The sequence below is a fragment of the Vulpes lagopus genome, chromosome X, assembly GCF_018345385.1.
Source record: "Vulpes lagopus strain Blue_001 chromosome X, ASM1834538v1, whole genome shotgun sequence".
NCBI lineage: Eukaryota > Metazoa > Chordata > Mammalia > Carnivora > Canidae > Vulpes > Vulpes lagopus.
The window spans coordinates 40554252-40578470 of NC_054848.1; the positions used below are offsets into that span (position 1 = coordinate 40554252).

The 24219-nt window shown below is 38.7% G+C and overlaps 1 protein-coding gene across 1 annotated transcript in view; it reads left to right on the forward strand.

Annotated features, from left to right (window-relative positions):
• The window catches only part of RP2 (RP2 activator of ARL3 GTPase), a 56772-nt gene that overhangs the window by 16760 nt on the left and 15793 nt on the right, over window positions 1–24219 (forward strand). Inside the window, exons 2-3 of the mRNA XM_041742112.1 lie at window positions 8154–8819; window positions 13346–13460. Coding sequence (XP_041598046.1) covers window positions 8154–8819; window positions 13346–13460 — 781 coding nt within the window. The remainder of the gene's footprint in view (window positions 1–8153; window positions 8820–13345; window positions 13461–24219) is intronic.

Consider the following 24219-nt stretch of genomic DNA (forward strand, 5'->3'; position numbering starts at 1 on the left):
ACTGGTAACCACCAAACCACTTTCAGTTTTCTTCACATTCTCTGAAAAATTTTATTTTGTTAATTCTTTCACTTTGGCCTGATGTAGGAAGGGAAGAGCCTATACTCCTGCCTGTTTTATGTGATGAACTCCAACTTGTTCATTCTCACTTTGTTAATGAAGTCTTACACCCCTACCTCCCCTATCCCAGATGTCCCTCATCTGTGTTTCCAGAATATTCTAGGCATCTTGCATTGCACAACCAAGTTGTTTTTAAATCATCTGTTTAGGTTAGTGTTTACTTTTTTATAGGAAGAGCTGGTCATACTCATGTTAGTGCCTAAAAGAATACCTGGCTCATATTGAGTGTTCAGATTTTGGTTGAATGACTGATGAGCTGGAAAGTTAAAGTGCCTTTTCCAAGATCATGTTGCTCATAGATGACAAAATTAAGATTGGGAAACAAAGTGCCTCTTTTATTGCCTCGTGCTACAGATCAGTACTCCTTCTAGTACATTATGTAAAAGTAGATAAGAACAACACTTACTGTGCAATACTGAATAAGTCACTTTTAGCTTGGTAATGATTGAGATGATTAAATTATCCTTTGTGAATCATCAGAATTTTACCTACTGTATGGGAGTCTGTTTCTGGTTACATCGATAGTTTTGCATGAAATTTAATATTTGCAAAGGGGTAAAACAGTGCAAGTGGACTCAAAAGTAATTTAGAAAAATCAAAATGGCCTTTTGTGACTCTTAGAGGTCAGTAGAATTTTTAAATATATACTGTGACAAATTCCAGGCATACTGAATAAAAGGTTGTGTGTGCTTTAGTTTAGAATATCAAAAGATAGGAATGGTGGCGTTTCAAGAATTTCCATTGTAGGAAAGACTCAATAAATATTTGAATCTAACTTGCAGATGGAAGTTATGCCATATAGTGATTTTTGTACCTTCAGGTTCTTCCATTTTCTGTAGCATATTACAGAAATCAGCCAGAGTTTAGAAACTAAGACCTATGTGTCAGTTTATTGAAAAATAGAGAAATATATTTCAATGTGAGTGTATTTCCAATTTCAGAAGTTTTTTAAGAAGCAGTTGTTTTAAATCTTCACTCATGGAATTTAAGAAACAACACAAATGAACAAACAAAAAAGACAGACAAAAGACCAGACTCTTAAATATAGAGAATAAACTGGAGGTTACCAGAGGGGAAGTGGTTGAGAGGGGTGAAATAGGTGATGGGGATTGAAGAGTGCACTTGTGATGAGCACCGGGTGATGCATGGAATTGTTGAATCACTGTATTGTACACCTGAAACTAATAACACTCTTTTAATTATACTTGAATAAAAAAATAAAAACAAAAAAGTGAAGCATCAGAAAAAGAAAAAGGGTCAGAGCTGAAATATTCTTCAATATCATCCAAAATGGGGGGAGGGGCAAGATGGCGGAGGAGTAGGGTCTCCAGGTCACCTGTCCTCAGCAAATTACCTAGAAAACCATCCAATCATCCTGAAAACCTACGAATTCGGCCTGAGATTTAAAGAGAGACCAGCTGGAACGCTACAGTGAGAAGAGTTCGCGCTTCTATCAAGGTAGGAAGACGGGGAAAAAGAAATAAAGACACAAAAGGCCTCCAAGGGGGAGGGGCCCCGCGAGGAGCCGGGCTGAGGCCGGGGCGAGTGTCCCCAGGACAGGAGAGCCCCGTCCCGGAGGAGCAGGAGCTGCACCGACCTTCCCCGCGGAAAGGGGCTCCCCGGGAATTGGAGCAGGATCCCCAGGAGGGCGGGGATGCCCTCGGGCTCCCTGGGACAGTAACAGAGGAACCGCGCCCCGGAGAGTGCGCCGAGCTCCCTAAGGGCTGCAGCGCTCGGCGGGACCCGGAGCAGCTCGGAGGGGCTCGGGCGGCGGCTCCGCGGAGGGGGCTGCGGGGCTCCGGGAACAGCTCGGCGGCGGCGGCTCGGGCAGAGGAAGAAGCTCCGCGGAGGGGGCTGCGCGGCTCCCGGAACAGCTCAGCGGCGGCGGCTCGCGCAGAGGAAGAAGCTCCGCGTGGAGGGGGCTGCGCGGCTCCGGGAACAGCTCGGAGAGGCTCGGGCGGCGGCTCCGCGGAGGGGGCTGCACCGCCGGGAGCGCGAATCCAACAGCGCAGGCCCCGGAGCACAGGGCGCCGGGACACAGCCCAGGATCCGGCCTCCCCCGGGACAGGCAGAGGCCGGGAGGGCCCAGGACAGCAAGGACGCTCCTGCCTGGAACTGAGCAGATCAGCGGCCCCGCCCCGGAGCCCCCAGGCCCTGCAGACGGAGAGCCCCGGAGCTACTGCGGGGGCTGGATCCAGGGTCCCAGAGCTGCCCCCGCCACTGTGGCTTCCTCCCGGGGCCTCACGGGGTGAACAACCCCCACCGAGCCCTGCACCAGGCAGGGGCAGAGCAGCTCCCCCAAGTGCCAACACCTGAGAATCAGCACAGCAGGCCCCTCCCCCAGAAGACCAGCGAGACGGACCAGTTCCAAGGGAAGTCAAGGGACTTAAACTACACAGAATCGGAAGATACTCCCCCGTGGTTTTTTTTTGTTTTTTGTTTTTTTGTTTTTGTTTTTTTTTTTTGTTTTGTTTTGTTTTGCGCTTTTTTTTCTCTCTTTCTTCTTGATTTCTGATTGCTTCCCCCACCCCCCCTTTTTTCTTTTTTCTCCTTTCTTTCTTTTTCTTTCTTTTTCTTCTCTTTTTCCCCTATTTTTTTCTTCTTTCTCTTTTTTCTTTTTCTCTTTTCTTTCCTTCTCTCTCTTTTTCTCCTTTTCCCAATACAACTTGTTTTTGGCCACTCTGCACTGAGCAAAATGACTAGAAGGAAAACCCCTCAAAAAAAAGAATCAGAAACAGCCCACTCTCCCACAGAGTTACAAAATATGGATTACAATTCAATGTCAGAAAGCCAATTCAGAAGCACTATTTTACAGCTACTGGTGGCTCTAGAAAAAACCATAAAGGACTCAAGAGACTTCATGACTGCAGAATTTAGATCTAATCAGGCAGAAATTAAAAATCAATTAAATGAGATGCAATCCAAGCTAGAAGTCCTAACGACGAGGCTTGACGAGGTGGAAGAACGAGTGAGTGACATAGAAGACAAGTTGATGGCAAAGAGGGAAACTGAGGAAAAAAGAGACAGGCAATTAAAAGACCATGAGGATAGATTAAGGGAAATAAATGATAGCCTGAGGAAGAAAAACCTACGTTTAATTGGGGTTCCCGAGGGCGCGGAAAGGGACAGAGGGCCAGAATATGTAATTGAACAAATCCTAGCTGAAAACTTTCCGAATCTGGGAAGGGAAACAGGCATTCAGATCCAGGAAATAGAGAGATCCCCCCCTAAAATCAATAAAAACCGTTCAACACCTCGACATTTAATAGTGAAGCTTGCAAATTCCAAAGATAAGGAGAAGATCCTTAAAGCAGCAAGAGAAAAAAAGTCCCTGACTTTTATGGGGAGGAATATTAGGGTAACAGCAGACCTCTCCACAGAGACCTGGCAGGCCAGAAAGGGCTGGCAGGATATATTCAGGGTCCTAAATGAAAAGAACATGCAACCAAGAATACTTTACCCCGCAAGGCTTTCATTCAAAATGGAAGGAGAGATAAAGAGCTTCCAAGACAGGCAGGAACTGAAAGAATATGTAACCTCCAAACCAGCTCTGCAAGAAATTTTAAGGGGGACTCTTAAAATTCCCCTTTAAGAAGAAGTTCAGTGGAACAATCCACAAAAACAAGGACTGAATAGATATGATGACACTAAACTCATATCTATCAATAGTAACTCTGAATGTGAACGGGCTTAATGACCCCATCAAAAGGCGCAGGGTTTCAGACTGGATAAAAAAGCAGGACCCATCTATTTGCTGTCTACAAGAGACTCATTTTAGACAGAAGGACACTTACAACCTGAAAATAAAAGGTTGGAGAACCATTTACCATTCAAATGGTCCTCAAAAGAAAGCAGGGGTTGCCATCCTTATATCAGATAAATTAAAATTTACCCCGAAGACTATAGTGAGAGATGAAGAGGGACACTATCTCATACTCAAAGGATCTATCCAACAAGAGGACTTAACACTCCTCAATATATATGCCCCGAATGTGGGAGCTGCCAAATATTTAAACCAATTAATAACCAAACTCAAGAAATACCTTGATAATAATACACTTATACTTGGTGACTTCAATCTAGCTCTTTCTACCCTGGATAGGTCTTCTAAGCATAATATCTCCAAAGAAACGAGAGCTTTAAATGATACACTGGACCAGATGGATTTCACAGATATCTACAGAACTTTACATCCAAACTCAACTGAATACACATTCTTCTCAAGTGCACATGGAACTTTCTCCAGAATAGACCACATACTGGGTCACAAATCGGGTCTGAACCGATACCAAAAGATCGGGATAGTCCCCTGTATATTCTCAGACCATAATGCCTTGAAATTAGAACTTAATCACAACAAGAAATATGGAAGGACCACAAACACGTGGAGGTTGAGGACCATCCTGCTAAAAGATGAAAAGGTCAACCAGGAAATTAAGGAAGAATTAAAAAGATTCATGGAAACTAATGAAAATGAAGATACAACCGTTCAAAATCTTTGGGATGCAGCAAAAGCAGTCCTGAGGGGGAAATACATCGCAATACAAGCATACATTCAAAAACAGGAAAGATCTCAAATACAAAAGCTCACCTTACACATAAAGGAACTAGAGAAAAAGCAACAAATAGACCCCACCCCCAGCAGAAGAAGAGAGTTAATTAAAATTCGAGCAGAACTCAATGATATCGAGACCAAAAGAACTGTGGAACAGATCAACAGAACCAGGAGTTGGTTCTTTGAAAGAATTAATAAGATAGATAAACCATTAGCCAACCTTATTAAAAAGAAGAGAGAGAAGACTCAAATTAATAAAATCATGAATGAGAAAGGGGACATCACTACCAACACCAAGGAAATACAAACGATTTTAAAAACATATTATGAACAGCTGTACGCCAATAAATTAGGAAATCTAGAAGAAATGGACGCATTCCTGGAAAGCCACAAACTACCAAAACTGGAGCAGGAAGCAATAGAAAACCTGAACAGGCCAATAACCAGGGAGGAAATTGAAGCAGTCATCAAAAACCTCCCAAGACACAAGAGTCCAGGGCCAGATGGCTTCCCAGGGGAATTCTATCAAACGTTTAAAGAAGAAATCATACCTATTCTACTAAAGCTGTTTGGAAAGATAGAAAGAGATGGAGTACTTCCAAATTCGTTTTATGAGGCCAGCATCACCTTAATTCCGAAACCAGACAAAGACCCCACCAAAAAGGAGAATTACAGACCAATATCCCTGATGAACATGGATGCAAAAATTCTCAACAAGATATTAGCCAATAGGATCCAACAACACATTAAGAAAATTATTCACCATGACCAAGTAGGATTTATCCCTGGGACACAAGGCTGGTTCAACACTCGTAAAACCATCAATGTGATTCATCATATCAGCAAGAGAAAAACCAAGAACCATATGATACTCTCATTAGATGCAGAGAAAGCATTTGACAAAATACAGCATCCATTCCTGATCAAAACCCTTCAGAGTGTTGGGATAGAGGGAACTTTCCTCGACATCTTAAAAGCCATCTACGAAAAGCCCACAGCAAATATCATTCTCAATGGGGAAGCACTGGGAGCCTTTCCCCTAAGATCAGGAACAAGACAGGGATGTCCACTCTCACCACTGCTGTTCAACATAGTTCTGGAAGTCCTCGCCTCAGCAATCAGACAACAAAAAGACATTAAAGGCATTCAAATTGGCAAAGAAGAAGTCAAACTCTCCCTCTTCGCCGATGACATGATACTCTACATAGAAAACCCAAAAGCCTCCACTCCCAGATTGCTAGAACTCATACAGCAATTTGGTAGCGTGGCAGGATACAAAATCAATGCCCAGAAATCAATGGCATTTCTATACACTAACAATGAGACTGAAGAAAGAGAAATTAAGGAGTCAATCCCATTTACAATTGCACCCAAAAGCATAAGATACCTAGGAATAAACCTAACCAAAGAGGTAAAAGATCTATACCCTAAAAACTATAGAACACTTCTGAAAGAAATTGAGGAAGACACAAAGAGATGGAAAAATATTCCATGCTCATGGATTGGCAGAATTAATATTGTAAAAATGTCAATGTTACCCAGGGCAATTTATACGTTTAATGCAATCCCTATCAAAATACCATGGACTTTCTTCAGAGAGTTAGAACAAATTATTTTAAGATTTGTGTGGAATCAGAAAAGACCCCGAATAGCCAGGGGAATTTTAAAAAAGAAAACCTTAGCTGGGGGCATCACAATGCCAGATTTCAGGTTGTACTACAAAGCTGTGGTCATCAAGACAGTGTGGTACTGGCACAAAAACAGACACATAGATCAATGGAACAGAATAGAGAACCCAGAAGTGGACCCTGAAATGTACGGCCATCTAATATTCGATAAAGGAGGAAAGACTATCCATTGGAAGAAAGACAGTCTCTTCAATAAATGGTGCTGGGAAAATTGGACATCCACATGCAGAAGAATGAAATTGGACCACTCTCTTTCACCATACACAAAGATAAACTCAAAATGGATGAGAGATCTAAATGTGAGACAAGATTCCATCAAAATCCTAGAGGAGAACACAGGCAACACCCTTTTTGAACTTGGCCACAGTAACTTCTTGCAAGATACATCCACAAAGGCAAAAGAAACAAAAGCAAAAATGAACTATTGGGACTTCATCAAGATAAGAAGCTTTTGCACAGCAAAGGATACAGTCAACAAAACTAAAAGACAACCTACAGAATGGGAGAAGATATTTGCAAATGACATATCAGATAAAGGGCTAGTTTCCAAAATCTATAAAGAACTTATTAAACTCAACACCAAAGAAACAAACAATCCAATCATGAAATGGGCAAAAGACATGAAGAGAACTCTCACAGAGGAAGACATGGACATGGCCAACATGCACATGAGAAAATGCTCTGCATCACTTGCCATCAGGGAAATACAAATCAAAACCACAATGAGATACCACCTCACACCAGTGAGAATGGGGAAAATTAACAAGGCAGGAAACAACAAATGTTGGAGAGGATGCGGAGAAAAGGGAACCCTCTTACACTGTTGGTGGGAATGTGAACTGGTGCAGCCACTCTGGAAAACTGTGTGGAGGTTCCTCAAAGAGTTAAAAATAGACCTGCCCTACGACCCAGCAATTGCACTGTTGGGGATTTACCCCAAAGATTCAGATGCAATGAAACGTCGGGACACCTGCACCCCGATGTTTCTAGCAGCAATGGCCACAATAGCCAAACTGTGGAAGGAGCCTCGGTGTCCATCGAAAGATGAATGGATAAAGAAGATGTGGTTTATGTATACAATGGAATATTACTCAGCAATTAGAAACGACAAATACCCACCATTTGCTTCAACGTGGATGGAACTGGAGGGTATTATGCTGAGTGAAATAAGTCAATCGGAGAAGGACAAACAGTGTATGTTCTCATTCATTTGGGGAATATGAATAATAGTGAAAGGGAATATAAAGGAAGGGAAAAGAAATGTTGGGAAATATCAGGAAGGGAGACAGAACATAAAGACTCCTAACTCGGGGAAACGAACTAGGGGTGGTGGAAGGGGAGGAGGGCGGGTGTTGGAGGGGAATGGGTGACGGGCACTGAGGTGGTCACTCGACGGGATGAGCACTGGGTGTTTTTCTGTATGTTGGTAAATTAAACACAAAAAAAAAAAAAAAATATCATCCAAAATGCTGTGTGTGTGAGAATTTCCTCAGTCATTTCAAAAAAGTTTCTATAGTTGATATGTTGAAACAGGATCCAAACAATATTCATTGTTTGGTTGGTATGTCCTGAGTCTCTTTATAACAGTCTCCTCTCCCTTTGTTCCCCTCATGCCTTTTAATTATTGGAAAAAATAATTTGTGCTGTTCATTTTCTTAATATGTTGCAAAGTCGGTGAAAGTAGGAACTTATTTTAGCACCAGGAGTTGTGCCTGGCACCCAGTAGACACTTGACTAATATTTGTTGAATAATGTTAGTAATACTCAAGACCCATATTTTGTCTTTGCAGGTTGATCCAAAAGACTATATGTTCAGTGGACTGAAGGATGAAACAGTGGGTCGCCTACCTGGCCAAGTGGCAGGACAACAGTTTCTCATTCAGGACTGTGAGAACTGTAACATCTACATTTTTGATCACTCTGCTACCATCACTATCGACGACTGTACTAACTGTGTAATTTTCCTGGGACCTGTGAAAGGCAGTGTGTTTTTCCGGAATTGCAGAGATTGCAAGTGCACGTTAGCCTGCCAACAGTTTCGTGTGAGGGACTGTAGAAAGCTGGAAGTCTTTTTGTGCTGTGCCACTCAACCCATCATTGAGTCTTCCACAAACATCAAGTTTGGCTGTTTCCAATGGTACTACCCTGAATTAGCATTCCAGTTCAAAGATGCGGCGTTAAGTATCTTCAATAATACTTGGAGCAACATTCATGACTTTACACCTGTGTCAGGAGAACTCAACTGGAGTCTTCTTCCAGAAGATACTGTAGTTCAAGACCATGTTCCCCTACCTACCACTGAAGAGCTCAAAGCTGTCCGCGTTTCCACAGAAGCCAATAGAAGTATCGTTCCAGTATCTCGGGGTCAGAGACAGAAGAGCAGTGATGAATCATGCTTAGTGGTATTATTTGCTGGTGATTATACTATCGCAAATGCCAGAAAACTAATTGATGAGGTAAGGAGAGAGAGAGGAAAAATAGACACATACCTAGGTAGAAACACACCACTTCCTGGAGAACTTCCATTCTTTTCAAACTGGCTATTAGAAATGCAGGCAATCCTTAAGTTATAGTCCTCTGCCCCCTGCAGATTTATCTATAAGCTGATTGCTTGGGCCTCAAAAGACTTTTCAAAGAAACTTTAAAAAATATCATTCAATTCAGTAAGCATTTATTAAACATTTACTATGTGAAGAGTTATTTCTATTACCCTATTTCATTGATTATAGAATGTACATTTGTTCTCCACATTTTTGCTTATCCAAAATGCATCTTACAATTGATGGCAACTTAAAACTGATCAACTAGAGTATATGCTGGAGATGGAGACACATAGCAAAATTCTCTGCCCTCAGATAATTTCCATTCTTTATAATAAATGATTTCCATGGAAGTTTACAAAGGTAGTACTGCATACTAAAGCACAATCTTATTTAGTTGGGAATATTTATTTGGATTTTAATTGGTTGGAGGGGGGAGTAAGAAAGACATTTAGGAGAACAACTTTTGGCCACTGGGGTGACTATGAGAACCACCTTGATATTATTTTTTCTTTGCCCTCTTGCTATGCAAAGGGGAGGTTGGTGTGTAAGAAGGAGATGGGAGATGGGATAGCAAAGGTTGTGGGCTCAGGAGCAGGGACTCAGTGAGTTTGGGAAAAGAGTTCTTCTATTGGTAGCAGCTTTCACTTGAAAAATAACCTGGGGACGTAGAGATTAGGGGCTGCAGAAGCAGCAGTTCCTAGTGTTGGTGGGTGCTCCAGTGGGGAGGTAGCAGTGGCATGTATTGATTACCCCGTTAGTCAGATGTTCCTCAGAAGGAGTCCTCAAATTTAAAAATCAAAGTTCCAAAAATGAAGAAGTGAATGGGGAATTCATCAAGTCTCCTTTTTCTAATGGATTTTTTCAAAATTGTAACAGTTCTGTTGAAGATTATAGGGGGGGGAAAACTAAATGACCTTCTCTCTGTAGCTGTACATCCTTCAATATAGAAAACCCAGGGGATCCCTGGGTGGCGCAGCGGTTTGGCGCCTGCCTTTGGCCCAGGGCGCGATCCTGGAGACCCAGGATCGAATCCCACATCAGGCTCCCGGTGCATGGAGCCTGCTTCTCCCTCCGCCTGTGTCTCTGCCTCTCTCTCTCTCTCTGTGACTATCATAAATAAATAAAAAATTAAAAAAAAAAAATTTAAAAAAAAAAAAAATATAGAAAACCCATGTCTGAAATCTACAAAATATATCTGAAATCTAGTTTTCAAAACAACAGAAGCCAAAGTATAATTTTAAGACTGTGATTTTTTTGTTGTTGTTCATGCCAAATCTCCTAAAAACATGCTATGAATCTGGGAAGATAAAGAAACAGTACTTCTGGCCTTTGAGCTATCTAATCTCATGTTAATCCAAGATCTGAGAAGTCAGCATTTTCATTATACTGTATGGTGACTTAAAAAAATCTACATACAGTTCTCAGACAATGTAATTATTCAGGTTAAGCTCCTTTTTGGTAGGTAATGAGCAGTAGACATAAAGAATAAAATAGCATATTTAAAGAAAATAACATAAAAACAGTCTTCCTTCATGAGTCATCAGATGTTCTTAACCTTTTAGCTTTTGGTAGCTGATGTGTGAAATGGCAGCATTGTGTGCACTTGAAAGCAATATGACCAGGAAGAATGATGTTCTTTAGATGTCCTTCTGGATTACAAGATAATTTAAAACAAAAATGCAACAACAGCAATAATAATATCTAACATTTATATAGTGTTTGCCATTTAAAGGTATTTAAATGAAGTAACTCACTTAATTTAGAATAACCTGTGAAATAGGTGCCATTTATTCCCCCTTTTTACAGATACAGAAAATGAGCCACAGAGAAGGTAAGTAACTTGCGAAAGGTCATTCAGCTTGTAAACAGCAGAGCCATGACTTCAATCCAGGCAGTCTGGCTTTATAGACCATAGTCTCAGTCCTTAAGCATGATGCTAATCTGCTACCTCAGTGGTAAAGGAAAGCTGAGAATTCCTGGTGAAACAGGAATGTGACTGAAAGTGTAGGGAGTCAAGGCAGATACCCTTCAGCCTACAAGGAAAAACCCTGGAACCCTTGGTTGGAGTTACCCTACCTAACTTTGAAAGCATAGAATTAAGGAATGACAAGAGAACCAAAAGAAGAAAATGCCAACTACATGTGAAGAGGGTATCAAAACATGCTAAAAGATCACTGGCTTACATATTAAGGGAGAGATTACATATTTTTTCCAAAAAATGAAGCTCAAGTTTCCAGGAAAATATGTGTAGAAGCTACTTCATTCTGAGATGAAAAAGAAAGAACCACACAAAACTTCAGTCTCATACCATAACCCAAATACCTTAAGACAGCTTTGACTAGAACTGTGATTGCTAACTTTGGCTTTGTTAAACCCTAGGAGTATCACAGAATTTTGTTTCACATTGTTTTTATAAATTAACTGTATTATAATAGTCTTTTGAGATAGGAAGTCCAGAAAATCTGGATAAACCAGAAAGCACATTCCAAAGGGAATCAAGATAAGTTACTGGGCCTTACTTTAAATCAGATTTCTTGCTTCCTCTTAGCTACATCACAGACATCCACAGGATAAATTAGAGAGAGTAAAAGTAGTTTGAATTGTTTGAAAGTAGTGTATTGCATAATTAAAGTTGGATAGTTACTGCTATTTCAGGTCTTTCAAAGTAGAAGAATTTTCATGAAAAATGAGTCTCCAGATATCTACAGTGAGATATCAAAATAGATCAAGTTTTGTAATTTATTATTTGTTTTTGGGTAACAGTATTTTGAATTAATCATCTTTTGTCAGTTTACATGTCTGACTATAAAATGAGAGGTATTGAACCATCTAGAAAATTAGGAACAGATGTAGGATTATTTCTGATATTTTAAGTAACTTTGCAGTCATCACCTGGCAATGATGTTCATGCAATTTTCTGCTATTTTTTTATGTATGTTTCTTTTTTCTGAGGCAGCATTGAGGGCTCTGAAAAAGGATTTGAGTTTGAATCCAAGTTGATGGAATGGTATGGGATAATATAGCCATAGGATGAAAATACTATCAGCCATTAAAACTGATTTTATAGTGAAATAGCTGAGAAATATTCACAGTCAAGTAAGTGAAAATTTGTAGAATATTATATAAGTATCTGAATTTTTTTAAGAGATCTAAGTCTGGAAAGTTATATATACTAAAATGTTAACAGTTATGGTTATTCTTAGGAATTGGATTAAGAGCAGGATTTTCTTTTCTTTTTTGTAGTTATATGGATTTTACAATGAACATGTGTTATTTCTGTAATGGGGGAAAAATAAAACTGGGAGGGTAAATGGAAGTATACCCTAATGGCATTGGGTATATTTGTTTCTATTTTTTCATTTTTTAAGTGTTTTGTGTTGAACATATATGTTACTTTTATTTATTTAATTTTTTTACTTTGTTTTAAAAGATTTTATTTATTCATGAGAGACACACAGAGAGAGGCAGAGACATAGGCAGAGGGAGAAGCAGGCTCCCCACAGGGAGCCTGATGCGGGACTTGATCCCACAACCTGAGCCAAAGGCAGGCGCTCAACCACTGAGCCACCCAGGTGCCCTATATGTTACTTTTATACTGAAAAATCCAATACGCTTTGCTAAAAAAATTAAGTGAATACTTGGCATTTTTAAAAACTACTTTCATTGTTATTTTAAAAGTTAATGTGTACTTATTATTGTACAGAATTGTAGAAATAAGGAAGAGTAGAAATAAGTTTAAAAATCATCCGTAACAAAAGAAATCATCTATAACATACTATATCTTGAATAGTCTTTTTAGGAATAATTTTTCATTTATTTTGTCTATAATGAGATTAACTGGGTTTAAATCACAATTCTGTTACTTGATAATTGTGTGACCTTGAGTAAGTTTCTCTACCATTCTGTGCCTTCATTTTCTCACCTGTAAAATGAGGGTAATAGTAGTACCTACCTCACGAGAGGGTTAAACGTGTTATACATGTAAAGTGCATAAAACTGCCTGGCACACAGTAGGGCTCCGTAAATGTGGTCTGTCACTATTGTGCTATACTACATACATTTGTATCATGCTTTTCAAAATTATTACATAAGCTTTTCTTCATTTTATGATTTGTTATATTTAATGATCAATGCTATTTCATCATGTGATGAATGTACCCTGGTTTACTTACTTAACCATTCTCTCCTTATTGGACATTTACAAGTATCACCAAACAAATGAGGCACTGCACACTAATTCTTAACCAGAACTACCCTTCTGGAAAAATCTTGTATATGTGAAAACTTGTTAGAGCAAACGCCTTGAATTACAGTGATGATTCAAACAAAAATCACCATGCTGTGTCATATTTTATACAGAAAAATACTAGAATAGAAATATATTGTTTTAATCTCAGAAGTTCATTTTTAAAATCTAAATGAAATTTTATTTTCCACAGATGGTTGGTAAAGGCTTTTTCTTAGTTCAGACAAAGGAAGTGTCAATGAAAGCTGAGGATGCTCAAAGGGTTTTTGGGGAAAAAGCACCTGACTTCCTTCCTCTTCTGAACAAAGGTATGTTCTGAACGATTGGTGTACTTGTGTGCTTATCTTCTTGACATGTGATTAGATCTGCTCTTGCCATTGGCATTTCTGTTACATTGCCTTCTCTTTCTTGTTTGTTTTATGTTTTTTTTCCTATGACTATTCAAAAATGTCAAAATTTCACATCATTCAAAAATCCCTATATAACTAACTAGAAATCAGGCATTAGATTTTTTCCTATTTTGTCATCTTAGTACTTGAAAGTCACATTTTATTATTATTATATGTTGTTATTTTAATTATTTTATTGTTGATTATTGTACTACAATGAGTGACTGTTTCGTTCCCCCTGTCCAGAGTTACAAAGCACTTTATAAGGATTCTTTCTGCTTTCAGTGGGCTTTGACCATAGTGGAAAGAAAATAAGAAATACAAATAAAATTGTATACTCTTTTATGTATTTAATATGATTGACTAACTTCTCATCCATAAGTAGAATTGTTTTACCCAATGGACAAATACCACCAACAAATTTCAAATACTGGAAATACATCTGCAAACAGAGGAACTGGAATTCATGTGCCCTCTGGAAGGGATATTATGTCTGCCTATATGTATTTTTTTTTATTTTATTTATTCATGAGAGACACAGAAAGAGAGGTAGAGACATAGGCAGAGGGAGAAGCAGGCTCCCTGCAGGGAGCCCAATGCGGGACTTGATCCCTGGACCCGGGATCACGCCCTGAGCCAAAAGCAGATGCTCAACCACGGCCACCCAGGCATCCCTGCCTATGTGTATTTGAAGGTATACTGATTCTAGGGGACAGAGTTCTGTTTATCCATCAGAACAGGGACATTGTTTGCTCAAGGCTCATCAGGCTTCTCTTTATTTGCCTGAGCAAATATGTAGAATAATATGCAGTGCAGATTGAGTATACCCTAAAAAGATGGCACATCTACGTTTATATGCTTTTTATGTATAAGTTGTAATAACTGCAAAACCTATATGAAAATGTTGGAGGAGGGTCGCCTGGGTGACTCAGTCAGTTAAGTGTCAGACTCTTAATTTCAGCTCACAGTCTCAAGGTGGTAAGATTGAGCCCCGTGTCTAGCTCTGTGCTTAGCAGGGAGTCTGCTTGAAATTCTTTCTCTCTCCTTGCCCCACTACGTGCGCGCTCTCTTGCTCTCTCTCTAAAATATATACATAAATCTTAAAAAAATATTGGAAGATTGTTGGGATCATTTTAATAACTAATGCTGGCTATGACTCAGCCATTAATATAGTATTTCATATACCTTTGTGGTTACTGTAACAGTATGAGGGACTTGCTCTAACCCAGTGCATAAATCTACTCTAGAATATATACTGGAAATTATGACTTGGTACTTTTTTAATTGAGGTATAATTAACATACAATATTACATTAGTTTCAGATATACAATGTAATGATCCAACAATTCTATACATTTCTCAGTGCTCACCAAGATAAGTGTACTCTCAATCTCATTTATCTATTTGACCTCCATCCCCACACACCTCCTCTCTAGCAACCACCAGTTTTCTGTATTTAAGAGTCTGGCTTTTTGTCTTTTTTTTCTTTGTTTCTTAAATGCTACATATGAATAAAATCATATGGCAGTTGTTTCTTTCTGGCTGGCCTATTTCACTTAGTACTATACCTTCTAGTTTTATCCATGTTGCAAATGGTAAGATTTCATTCTTTTTTATGGCTGAGTAATATTCCATTGTGTATATGGATATATTGTATATTGTGTGTGTATACACACACACACACACACACACACACACACACCACACCTTCTTTATCCATTCATCTATGGATGGACATGGCTTGCTTCCATAATTTGGCTAACCAGCACTTTATTTCTTGTGTTTTCTATTTTAGCCATTCTGACAGGTATAAAGTGATATCTCATTGTGGTTTTAATTTGCATTTCCCTGAAGATTAGTGATGTTGAGCATCTTTTCACATGTCTGTTGGCCAGCTGTATGTCTTTGGGAAAATTTCTGTTTAGGTCCTCTGCCCATTTTTAATTGGATTATTTGTTTTTTTGCTGTTGAGTTGCATAAGAGCTTTATATATTTTGGATATTAACCCCCTCTCAGATATTCATTTTCAAGTATCTTCTCCCATTCAGTAGGTTACCTTTTAACTTTATTGCTTTTATTTTTCTTGTCTGAGGAGACATGACTAGAAAAAGTTTCTGAGGCCAGTGTCAAGGAAATTACAGCCTATGTCTTCTATTAGTTTTACGGTTTCAGGTCTCACATATAGGTCTTTCATCCATTTTGAATTTATTTTTGTGTATGGTGTAGGAAAGTGGTCCAGTTCCATTCTTTCAATGTCCAGTTTTCTCAGCAACATTTGTTGAAGAGACTCTTTTCCCCATTGTATGTTCTTGCTTCCTTTGCATTGATTGGTTGACTATATATGTGTGGATTTATTTCTGGATTCTATTCTATTGATCTATTTTTGTGCCAGTACCACACTATTTTGATTACCTACAGCTTTGTAGTATATCTTGAAATCTGAGATTGAGATATCTCCAGTTATGTTCTTTTTCAAGATTGCTTTGGCTATTCAGTGTCTTTTGTGGTTTCATACAAATTTTAAGGTTATTTGTTCTTCTTCTGTGAAAAATGTTAGTATTTTGATAGAGGGATTGCATTAAATCTGTAGATTGCTTTGAGTAATATGGATATTTTAACAATATTGGTTTTTCCAGTCCATGAGCATGGCATATCTTTCCATTTGTTGGTTTCATCTTCAATTTCTTTCATCAGTGTTTTATAGTTTTTCAAGTGTCCTGGCTTGTTTGATACAACTGTTTTGAAATGGGAGGATTCTGATGGAACCTTGAAAACAAGCCTTTAAACTCTCAAGAAGGGCAGCCCGGGTGGCTCAGTGGCTTAGCGCCACCTTCAGTCCCGGGTGTGGTCCTGGAGACCCGGGGTCCGGTCCCACATCGGGCTCCCTGCATGGAATGGAGCCTGCTTCTCCCTCTGCCTGTGTCTGTGCCTCTCTCTCTCTCTCTCTCTCTCTCTCTCTTTGTGTGTCTCTCATGAATAAATAAAATTTAAAAAAATAAACTCTCAAGAGGTTTCAGAAATTGAATCAAATATTAAGTGTAATGGACATCCTAATGTGTGAGGTTAGGGATGAAGTGAGTATATGAGTAGGTCTAAGTTAATGATTTATGTGCTCATGTAATGTTAGTGGAGTAGTTTCATAGAAATGCTCCAACCCCAAATATAATATCTGTGTTTAACACAGCATTCCACATGGAAGAGGTAAAAGTAGAACTAAAAAAAGTAGAATTAAAATAAATGGGCCAATGTTACAGGAATTTCAGCAAATAAACATCATATAATTAACTTTTAAAACCAGAGATAGGGCAGCCCGGGTGGCTCAGCGGTTTAGTGCCGCCTGCAGCCCAGGGCGTGATCCTGGAGACCCGGGATGAGTCCCACATCGGGCTCCCTGCATGGAGCCTGCTTCTCCCTCTGCCTGTGTCTCTGCCCCCCTCTCTCTGTGTGTGTTTCTCATGAATAAATAAATTTAAAATTTTTAAAAAAATTTATAAAACCAGAGATATCCATAGGAAGTACTCAACGACTAATGAGGTCATGCCAAAAGGTCACAAGAACAAGCTTAAATCTGTTTCCACTGGCCAAGTTTGGGATAATTTAGGTATAACAAAGAATAATGAAGAGAATTGATTTAACAACAGAAATCCATGCATCCATAGTGATAAAAAAAAGGAGGAGGAAGAAATAAAGGAAAGATCTTCTGCTCTTTACAGAATACTGTGAGCTAATAAATGTAGAAGGAATGATTAGACTTTGAAAATCACCATCTTCTAATCCCCAAGGTAATAATTAATTCAGTAAAGATTATCAGTGGATGCTAAAACTATTGGGGTAAAAGTTACTAAGAAATAGGATATTTGGGGCAGCCTGGGTAGCTCAGCGGTTTGGCGCTGCCTTCAGCCCAGGGCGTGATCCTGGAGACCCAGGATCGAGTCCCATGCCGGGCTCCCTGCATGGAGCCTGCTTCTCCCTCTGCCTGTCTCTGCCTCCCTCTCTCTCTCTCTCTCTCTCTCTCTCTCTCTCTCTCTCTCTCAAGAATAAATAAATAAAATCTTAAAAAAAAGAAATAGGATATTTGTGGGACACCTGGGTGGCTCAGTGGTTGACCACCTGCCTATGGCTCAGGGCATGATCCTGGGGTCCTAGGATCGAGTCTCACTTGCATCAGGCTCCCTGCAGGGATCCTGCTTCTCCCTCTGCCCTTCCCTCTCTCCCTCCCTTCCTCCCACTCTGCTCTCTCTTCCTCTCTTTCTCTCAAATAAGTAAATAGAATCTTTAAAAAAACCTTTACATCAGAGACTTGGTGATCACTCCAATCAAACTTAGGATCACTGAAGGCAGGACAGTGTGACATTGTGTTTTTCAGTAAGAAATACATATCATCATCTATGAAGAGTTCTTCCTCAAAATACTTAATTTGAATCTAATCAAGCTAAGACTTCTAGTTTATCAGAAAGAAAGAAAATCTAGAGACATTTTAAATGACACTATGAGAACATGATGATTCAAATTCAAAAAAGAAGACATTTCACAAAACAACTGGCCAGGGCAATAAATGTCCTGGAAAACAAACAAAAATGATGAGGGACTATTATGGATTAAAAGAAACATAACAATTAAGTACAATGAATGAACCTTCATCTGATTGGGATGTGGTGAACTATAAAGCTGTAAGACGTTTTTGGGGAAAACTTGGGAAGTTTGTGAAGATGAAGTCATGAAATTACTGTTAATATCCTTAGGTATGATAATGGCATTGTGGTTATGTAGGAGACTCATGCTGACGTGTCATGTCGTCTTGCTACTTTCAAATGGCTCAGTGAAACAAAAAAAGCAAGTATAGTGTGGGATAAAGCAAATGGGGCCAAATGTTAACATTTGATGGGCGTAGGTAAAGGGCAAATGGATATTTATGTTTTTCTGTCAACTTTTCTTAACTTTAGGGATTTTTCAAAATAAAAAACAGGGGAAAAGTTTTTAGCTGCCCAATATTGCATTGACTGATATGGAATGATGAGCAGGCTGTCAGTGGAAATATTCTAGCAGGACTTGGGTCAATTGGGTCCTTATCTAAAAGTGGCCATCAGACATTCTAAGGAGAGTTTCTCAACCTCAGCACTATGGACATTTTAGGACAGATGATCATGTGGGGTGGGGCTGTCCCATGCTTTTTTAGGATGTTTAGCAGCATCCCTAGCTTCTACCACCCAGATGCCAGTGGCAAACACCACACTCCTAGTTATGATAACCAAAAATGTTTCAGGTATTGCCAAATGCCCCCTGGGGGGGGGGCAAAATTGCTCCCAGTTTTATTTTATTTGTTTTTTTTTAAGATTTTATTTATTTATTCATAAGAGATACAGAGAGAGAGGCAGAGACATAGGCAGAGGGAGAAGCAGGCTCCATGCAGGGAGCCCGATGTGGGACTCAATCCCGGGACCACGGGATCATGCCCTGAGCCAAAGGCAGACTCTCAACCGCTGAGCCACCCAGGCATCCCTGCTCCCAGTTTTAAACCACTGTTTTGAGCCAAGGGTGGACTTTTTCTTTTGAAAATTCACTTTTATTTCAAGTACTTTGTACCTCAGAATCTCTAAATTTTCCTCTTCAGTTAAAGCTGTTATAGTTATTTACTTTCAATTAATAAAGCTTTTTGTCTGCTTAATGAGAGAATTCACTGTGTTTTCCATCTTGAGAATCTTCTAAACTTAACTAATCCTCAGAACCATCTAGGGTACTTTGAAAAATATAAATTTCCATCTCCCACCCCAGAAAGACTGATTAAAAAATTTCTGAGATATACCCTTGGGATCTGCATTTTAAAAAGTTCCCCAGGGCAGCCCCGGTGGCGCAGCAGTGTAGCGCCGCCTGAAGCCCGGGGTGTGATCCTGGAGAGCCGGGATCGAGTCCCACGTCAGGCTCCCTGCATGGAGCCTGCTTCTCCCTCTGCCTCTGCCTGTGTCTCTGCCTCTCTGTGTGTATCTCTCATGAATAAATAAATAAAATTCTTTAAAAAAAAATAAAAAAAATAAAAAGTTCCCCAGATCGTTCTGATGATTAGTCAGACTTGGATGCCTTTGTTTTAGAGGGTCATTCTTTCATTTATTCAGTAAACATAGATGAAGTCTGAGATAGTGAAAGAGTCCAATGATAGAGGGCCTTGTAGGCATTGTATACTTTGGCTTCTAGACTGAGATGAGAAGCTACTAGATATTTTTTGAAATACAGGTCACATGTAACCTATTAATTTCAGATGTACAACATAATGATTCAATATTTGTGTATATTGTGAAATTATCACCACAATAAATCTAGTTAACATCTGTCACCATATGTAGTTACAAAATTCTTTTTCTTATGATAAGGACTTTTACAGTCTACTCTCTTAGCAACTTTCAAATATGTGATACAATATTATTAACTATAGTCACTATGCTATGCGTTATATCCTTATGACATGTATTTTATAAGTGGAAATTTGTGCCTTTTGACCCCCTTCACCCATTTTGCCCACCCCTCACTTTATACCTTCCTGGCAACTACCACTCTGTTCTCTGTACGTATAAGCTTAGGGGTTTTTTTTCTTTTTCATATTCCACATATAAATGAGATCATATAGAATTTGTCTTTCTCCTACTTAATTCACCAAGCATTATGCCTTCAAGGTCCATCCATGTTGTTGCAAATGGGAAAGTTCCCTTTTATGGTTGAATATTATTCCATTGTGTGTGTGCATGTGTGTGTGTCTGTGTGTGTAAATATGCCACATTTTCATTATCTATTCATGAATATCAATGGCTGTTTCCATATTTTGCCTATTGTAAATAATGCTGCAGTGTCATGAGAGTACATGTATCTTTTCTGGTTAGTGTTTTCATCTTCTTAAGATAAATACCCAGAAGTGGAATTGCTGGATCATATTTGTAATTCTATTTTTAATTTTTTGAGGAGCTTCCATACTGTTTTTCATAGTGGATGCACCAATTTACATTCCTGCTAAGAATGTACAAGGTCTCCCTTTTTTCCACATCCTCGCCAACATTTGTTTTTTTTTAATCTCTTCAATAGTAGCTATTCTAACAAGTGTGAGATGATCAATCTCATCATGGTTTTGATTTTCATTTCCCTGATGATGAATGATGTTGAGCACCTTTCATGTACCTGTATGTCTTCTTTGGAAAAATGTCTATTCATATCATCTGCCTGTTTTTTTAAGTGGGCTCCATGATGTGGAGCCTAACATGGGACTCAAACTCATAACCATAAGATCAAGACCTGAGCCAAGATCAAGAGTTGGACACTTAACCAAGTGAGCTATCCAGGCACCCCCTCTGCCCATTTTTTAATAGATTGTTTGGTGCTTTTTTTTCCTAGGTGTTTTTTTCCCTATTGAGTTATACGAATTCTTTATATATTTCAAATATTAACCCCTTACCAGATATAAGATTTACAAATATGTTCTCCCATTCAGCTGTATTTTTAAAAAGATTTATATATTCATTTCAGAGAGAGAGAGACTCTCAAGCAGATCCTCTGCTAAGCACAGAGCCCAACGTGGGGTTTGATCTCATAGCCCATGGGATCATTACCTGAGCGGAAACCAAGATGCTTAACTGACTGAGTTGCCTAGACACCCCATGTTTTTTTTTTTTAAGTAAGCTCTAGGCCCAACATGGGGCTTGAACCCTGACCCCATGATCAAGAGTTACATCCTCTATTGACTGAGCCAGCCAGGTGCCCCTCAGTTGTTTTTTTTTTAAATAAACTTTTTATATTGGAATAATTTTAGTTTTACAGAAGAGTCGCAAAGGTAGGACAGAAAGCTTCCATATACCCTTTATCCAGCATCCCCTAATGTTAGTATAACCATGGTACATTTATCAAAACAAAGAAATTTACACTGGTAAAAAAAACTATTAAGCTATAGTCATTATCCAAATTTCACCAGTTTTTCTAGTTATATCCTTTTTCTGTTCCAGAATTCAATCCAAAATCCCACGTTGCATCTAGTTGTCATGTCTCTTTAATCTCCTCTAATCCGTGAGAGTCCCTTAGTCTTTCCTGTTTTTCATGACCCTGAAATATTTTCACAGTACTACTAAGTTGTTTTGTAGAATGTACCTCAGTTTTGGTTTGTCTAATGTTTTCTCTGGTTAGATTGAGGTTTTGGGAGAAGAGGTGAAATGCCCTTCTCATCACATCATATCACATCACATCACATCACATCACATCACATCCAGGGGTACAGGATATCAACATGACTTATCTTTGGGGCATTGACCTTGGTGACTTGGTTCAGGTGGTGTCTGCCAGGTTTCCCAAACACTGTAAAGTTCCTGCTTTTTCCTTTTCATACTTTGTTCTTTGGAAGTTGTGTCACTAAGACCAGCTTACACTCAAGGCAAGGAGAATTAAGCTATACCTACCTCCTGGAGAGGGGGAGTATCAACTCACATTATTTGGAATTCTTCTGTAAGAAATATTTGTCCCTCCTCCCCCATTTACTCTTACTCAGTCATTTATTTCTATCAGTAGAGACTCATGAATATGCATTTTGTTCTTTGAGTTATAATCCAGTACTATCAAACTGTTCCGGTTTTAGCCATTGATAGTTCTTTTAGGTTGGTTCCTCTGTCATTTTTTTAAAATATTTATTTATTTATTTATGATAGACAGAGAGAGAGAGAGAGAGACAGAGACAGAGACACAGGAGGAGGGAGAAGCAGGCTCCATGCCAGGAGCCCGATGTGGGACTCGATCCTGGGACTCCCAGGACTCGATCCGCGCCCTGGGCCAAAGGCAGGCGCTAAACCACTCAGCCACCCAGGGATCCCCTCCTCTGTACATTTTAACATGACTTTTATATTTCCTTCTTTTTTTTGAGTTATTATGCTGGATAGAACTTTCACTATGATGATGTACAGAATAGTGAGGAGAGGACATTCTTGCCTTGTTACTGATTTCAGAGTGCAGGTGTTGCATCTCACCATAAAAAATTATTTTGGTTATAGGATTCTTATATATACCTTTTATTAGGCTAAGGGAGTTTCATTCTATCCCTAGTTTGTTGAGTTTTCATTTTTCATGGATGTTGAATTTTGTTGAATGTTTTTTTCTGAATTTACTGAGATAATTTTTTTATTATTTAATAATTTAATCTGGTGAATGACTTGTTAATTTTAACTGTTGAACCAGCCTTATATTCCTGAGATGAACTCCCTTGATCCTGGTATATTATCTCTTTAATATATTGCCAAATTCAACTTGCTAATATTTTCTTGAAGATTTTTGCATCTTTGTTCATGAGGGACATTGGTCTATAGTTTTCTTGTAATATCTTTGTTTGGCTTTGATACTAGGATAATGCTGGCCTCATAAAATGAGATGGGATATATCTTTTCCTCTTCTAAGATCTTGAATAAATTTTAGAGTATTGATATCACTTCTTTTTTAAATGTGTGGTAGACTTCACCAATGAAACCATCTAGGCTTGGAGATTTGGAGAGAAAGATTTTTGGCTGTAAGTTTAATTTACTTATTAAATTATTTACTTATAGGGCTTTTTCGTTTTGAATAAATTTTGATAGTACTTGTCTTTTAGGAAACTGTCATTTCATCTAAGATACCAAATTTATGGACGTAGAGTTGTTTATAATATTTCTCTATTCCTATTAACATTTTTGGGATCAGTAGTAAGTAATGTCCCACTAATATTCCTGCTATTGGTAATTTGAGTCCTCTCCTATTAGCTTGAATAAAGGTTTATTGTTTTATTGATAATATCAAAGAAGCAGCTCTTTGTTTCATTTTCTGTTTCTCTCTTTTCAATGTTATTATTTTCTGCTCAACTAATTATTATTCCTTCCTTGTTTTACATTTGATTCGCTTTTGTTTCTCTAATTTCTTTTTGTTTCTCTAATTTCTCTAATTTTTTAAGATTAGGTTACTGATTTTAGATATTTCTTCTTTTCTAATAGAGTTGCTTTTCACAGTAGTTATGTTCTGTAATGTCACTGTGAAGACTGAATTAATGAGTACTGAGCTCCTGCTCCTAAGAGAAATAATGGGGTTAAGTTCCTACAAGTCTCTGGTCATAAAATTTTTGTGAGTCAATCCATATATAATCTTTTGTATGTTTATTTCTGTTTATTTTTTCTTTTTAAAAAATATTCTATCTATTTATTTATTTAAGAGAGAGAGAGAGAGAGCATGTGTGTATGGGGGTGGGAGGGTGGGGAAAGAGGAACAGAGGGAGGGGAAAAGAAGGGTAAAGAATCTCAAGCAGACTCCACACAGAGTGAGGAGCCCAACTCAACTCAGGTCTTGACCTTAAGAAGGTCAAGTGTTTGGAAATTATGAAATCATGACCTGAAATTATGAAATCATGATCTGCTGAAACCAAGAGTCGGATGCTTAACCTACTAAGCTACCCAGGCACACCTGTTTGTTTCTGTTTAAAGACATTTTATTCAGTATATATTTTTGATTCATTAACATTGAACTCACAGCAAACAGCACTTAACTCTGGCCTAAATCAGCCTTTCTAAAATTAGGAACATTAGACAGCACTTTTGTACTATGTTTGGGGGCCATTTTAAATAGCAAAACCACCAACAAAACCCACAAAATGTGGAAAACATGGCACTAAAACTGTGAAAAGGATGCTGCTTACAGTAT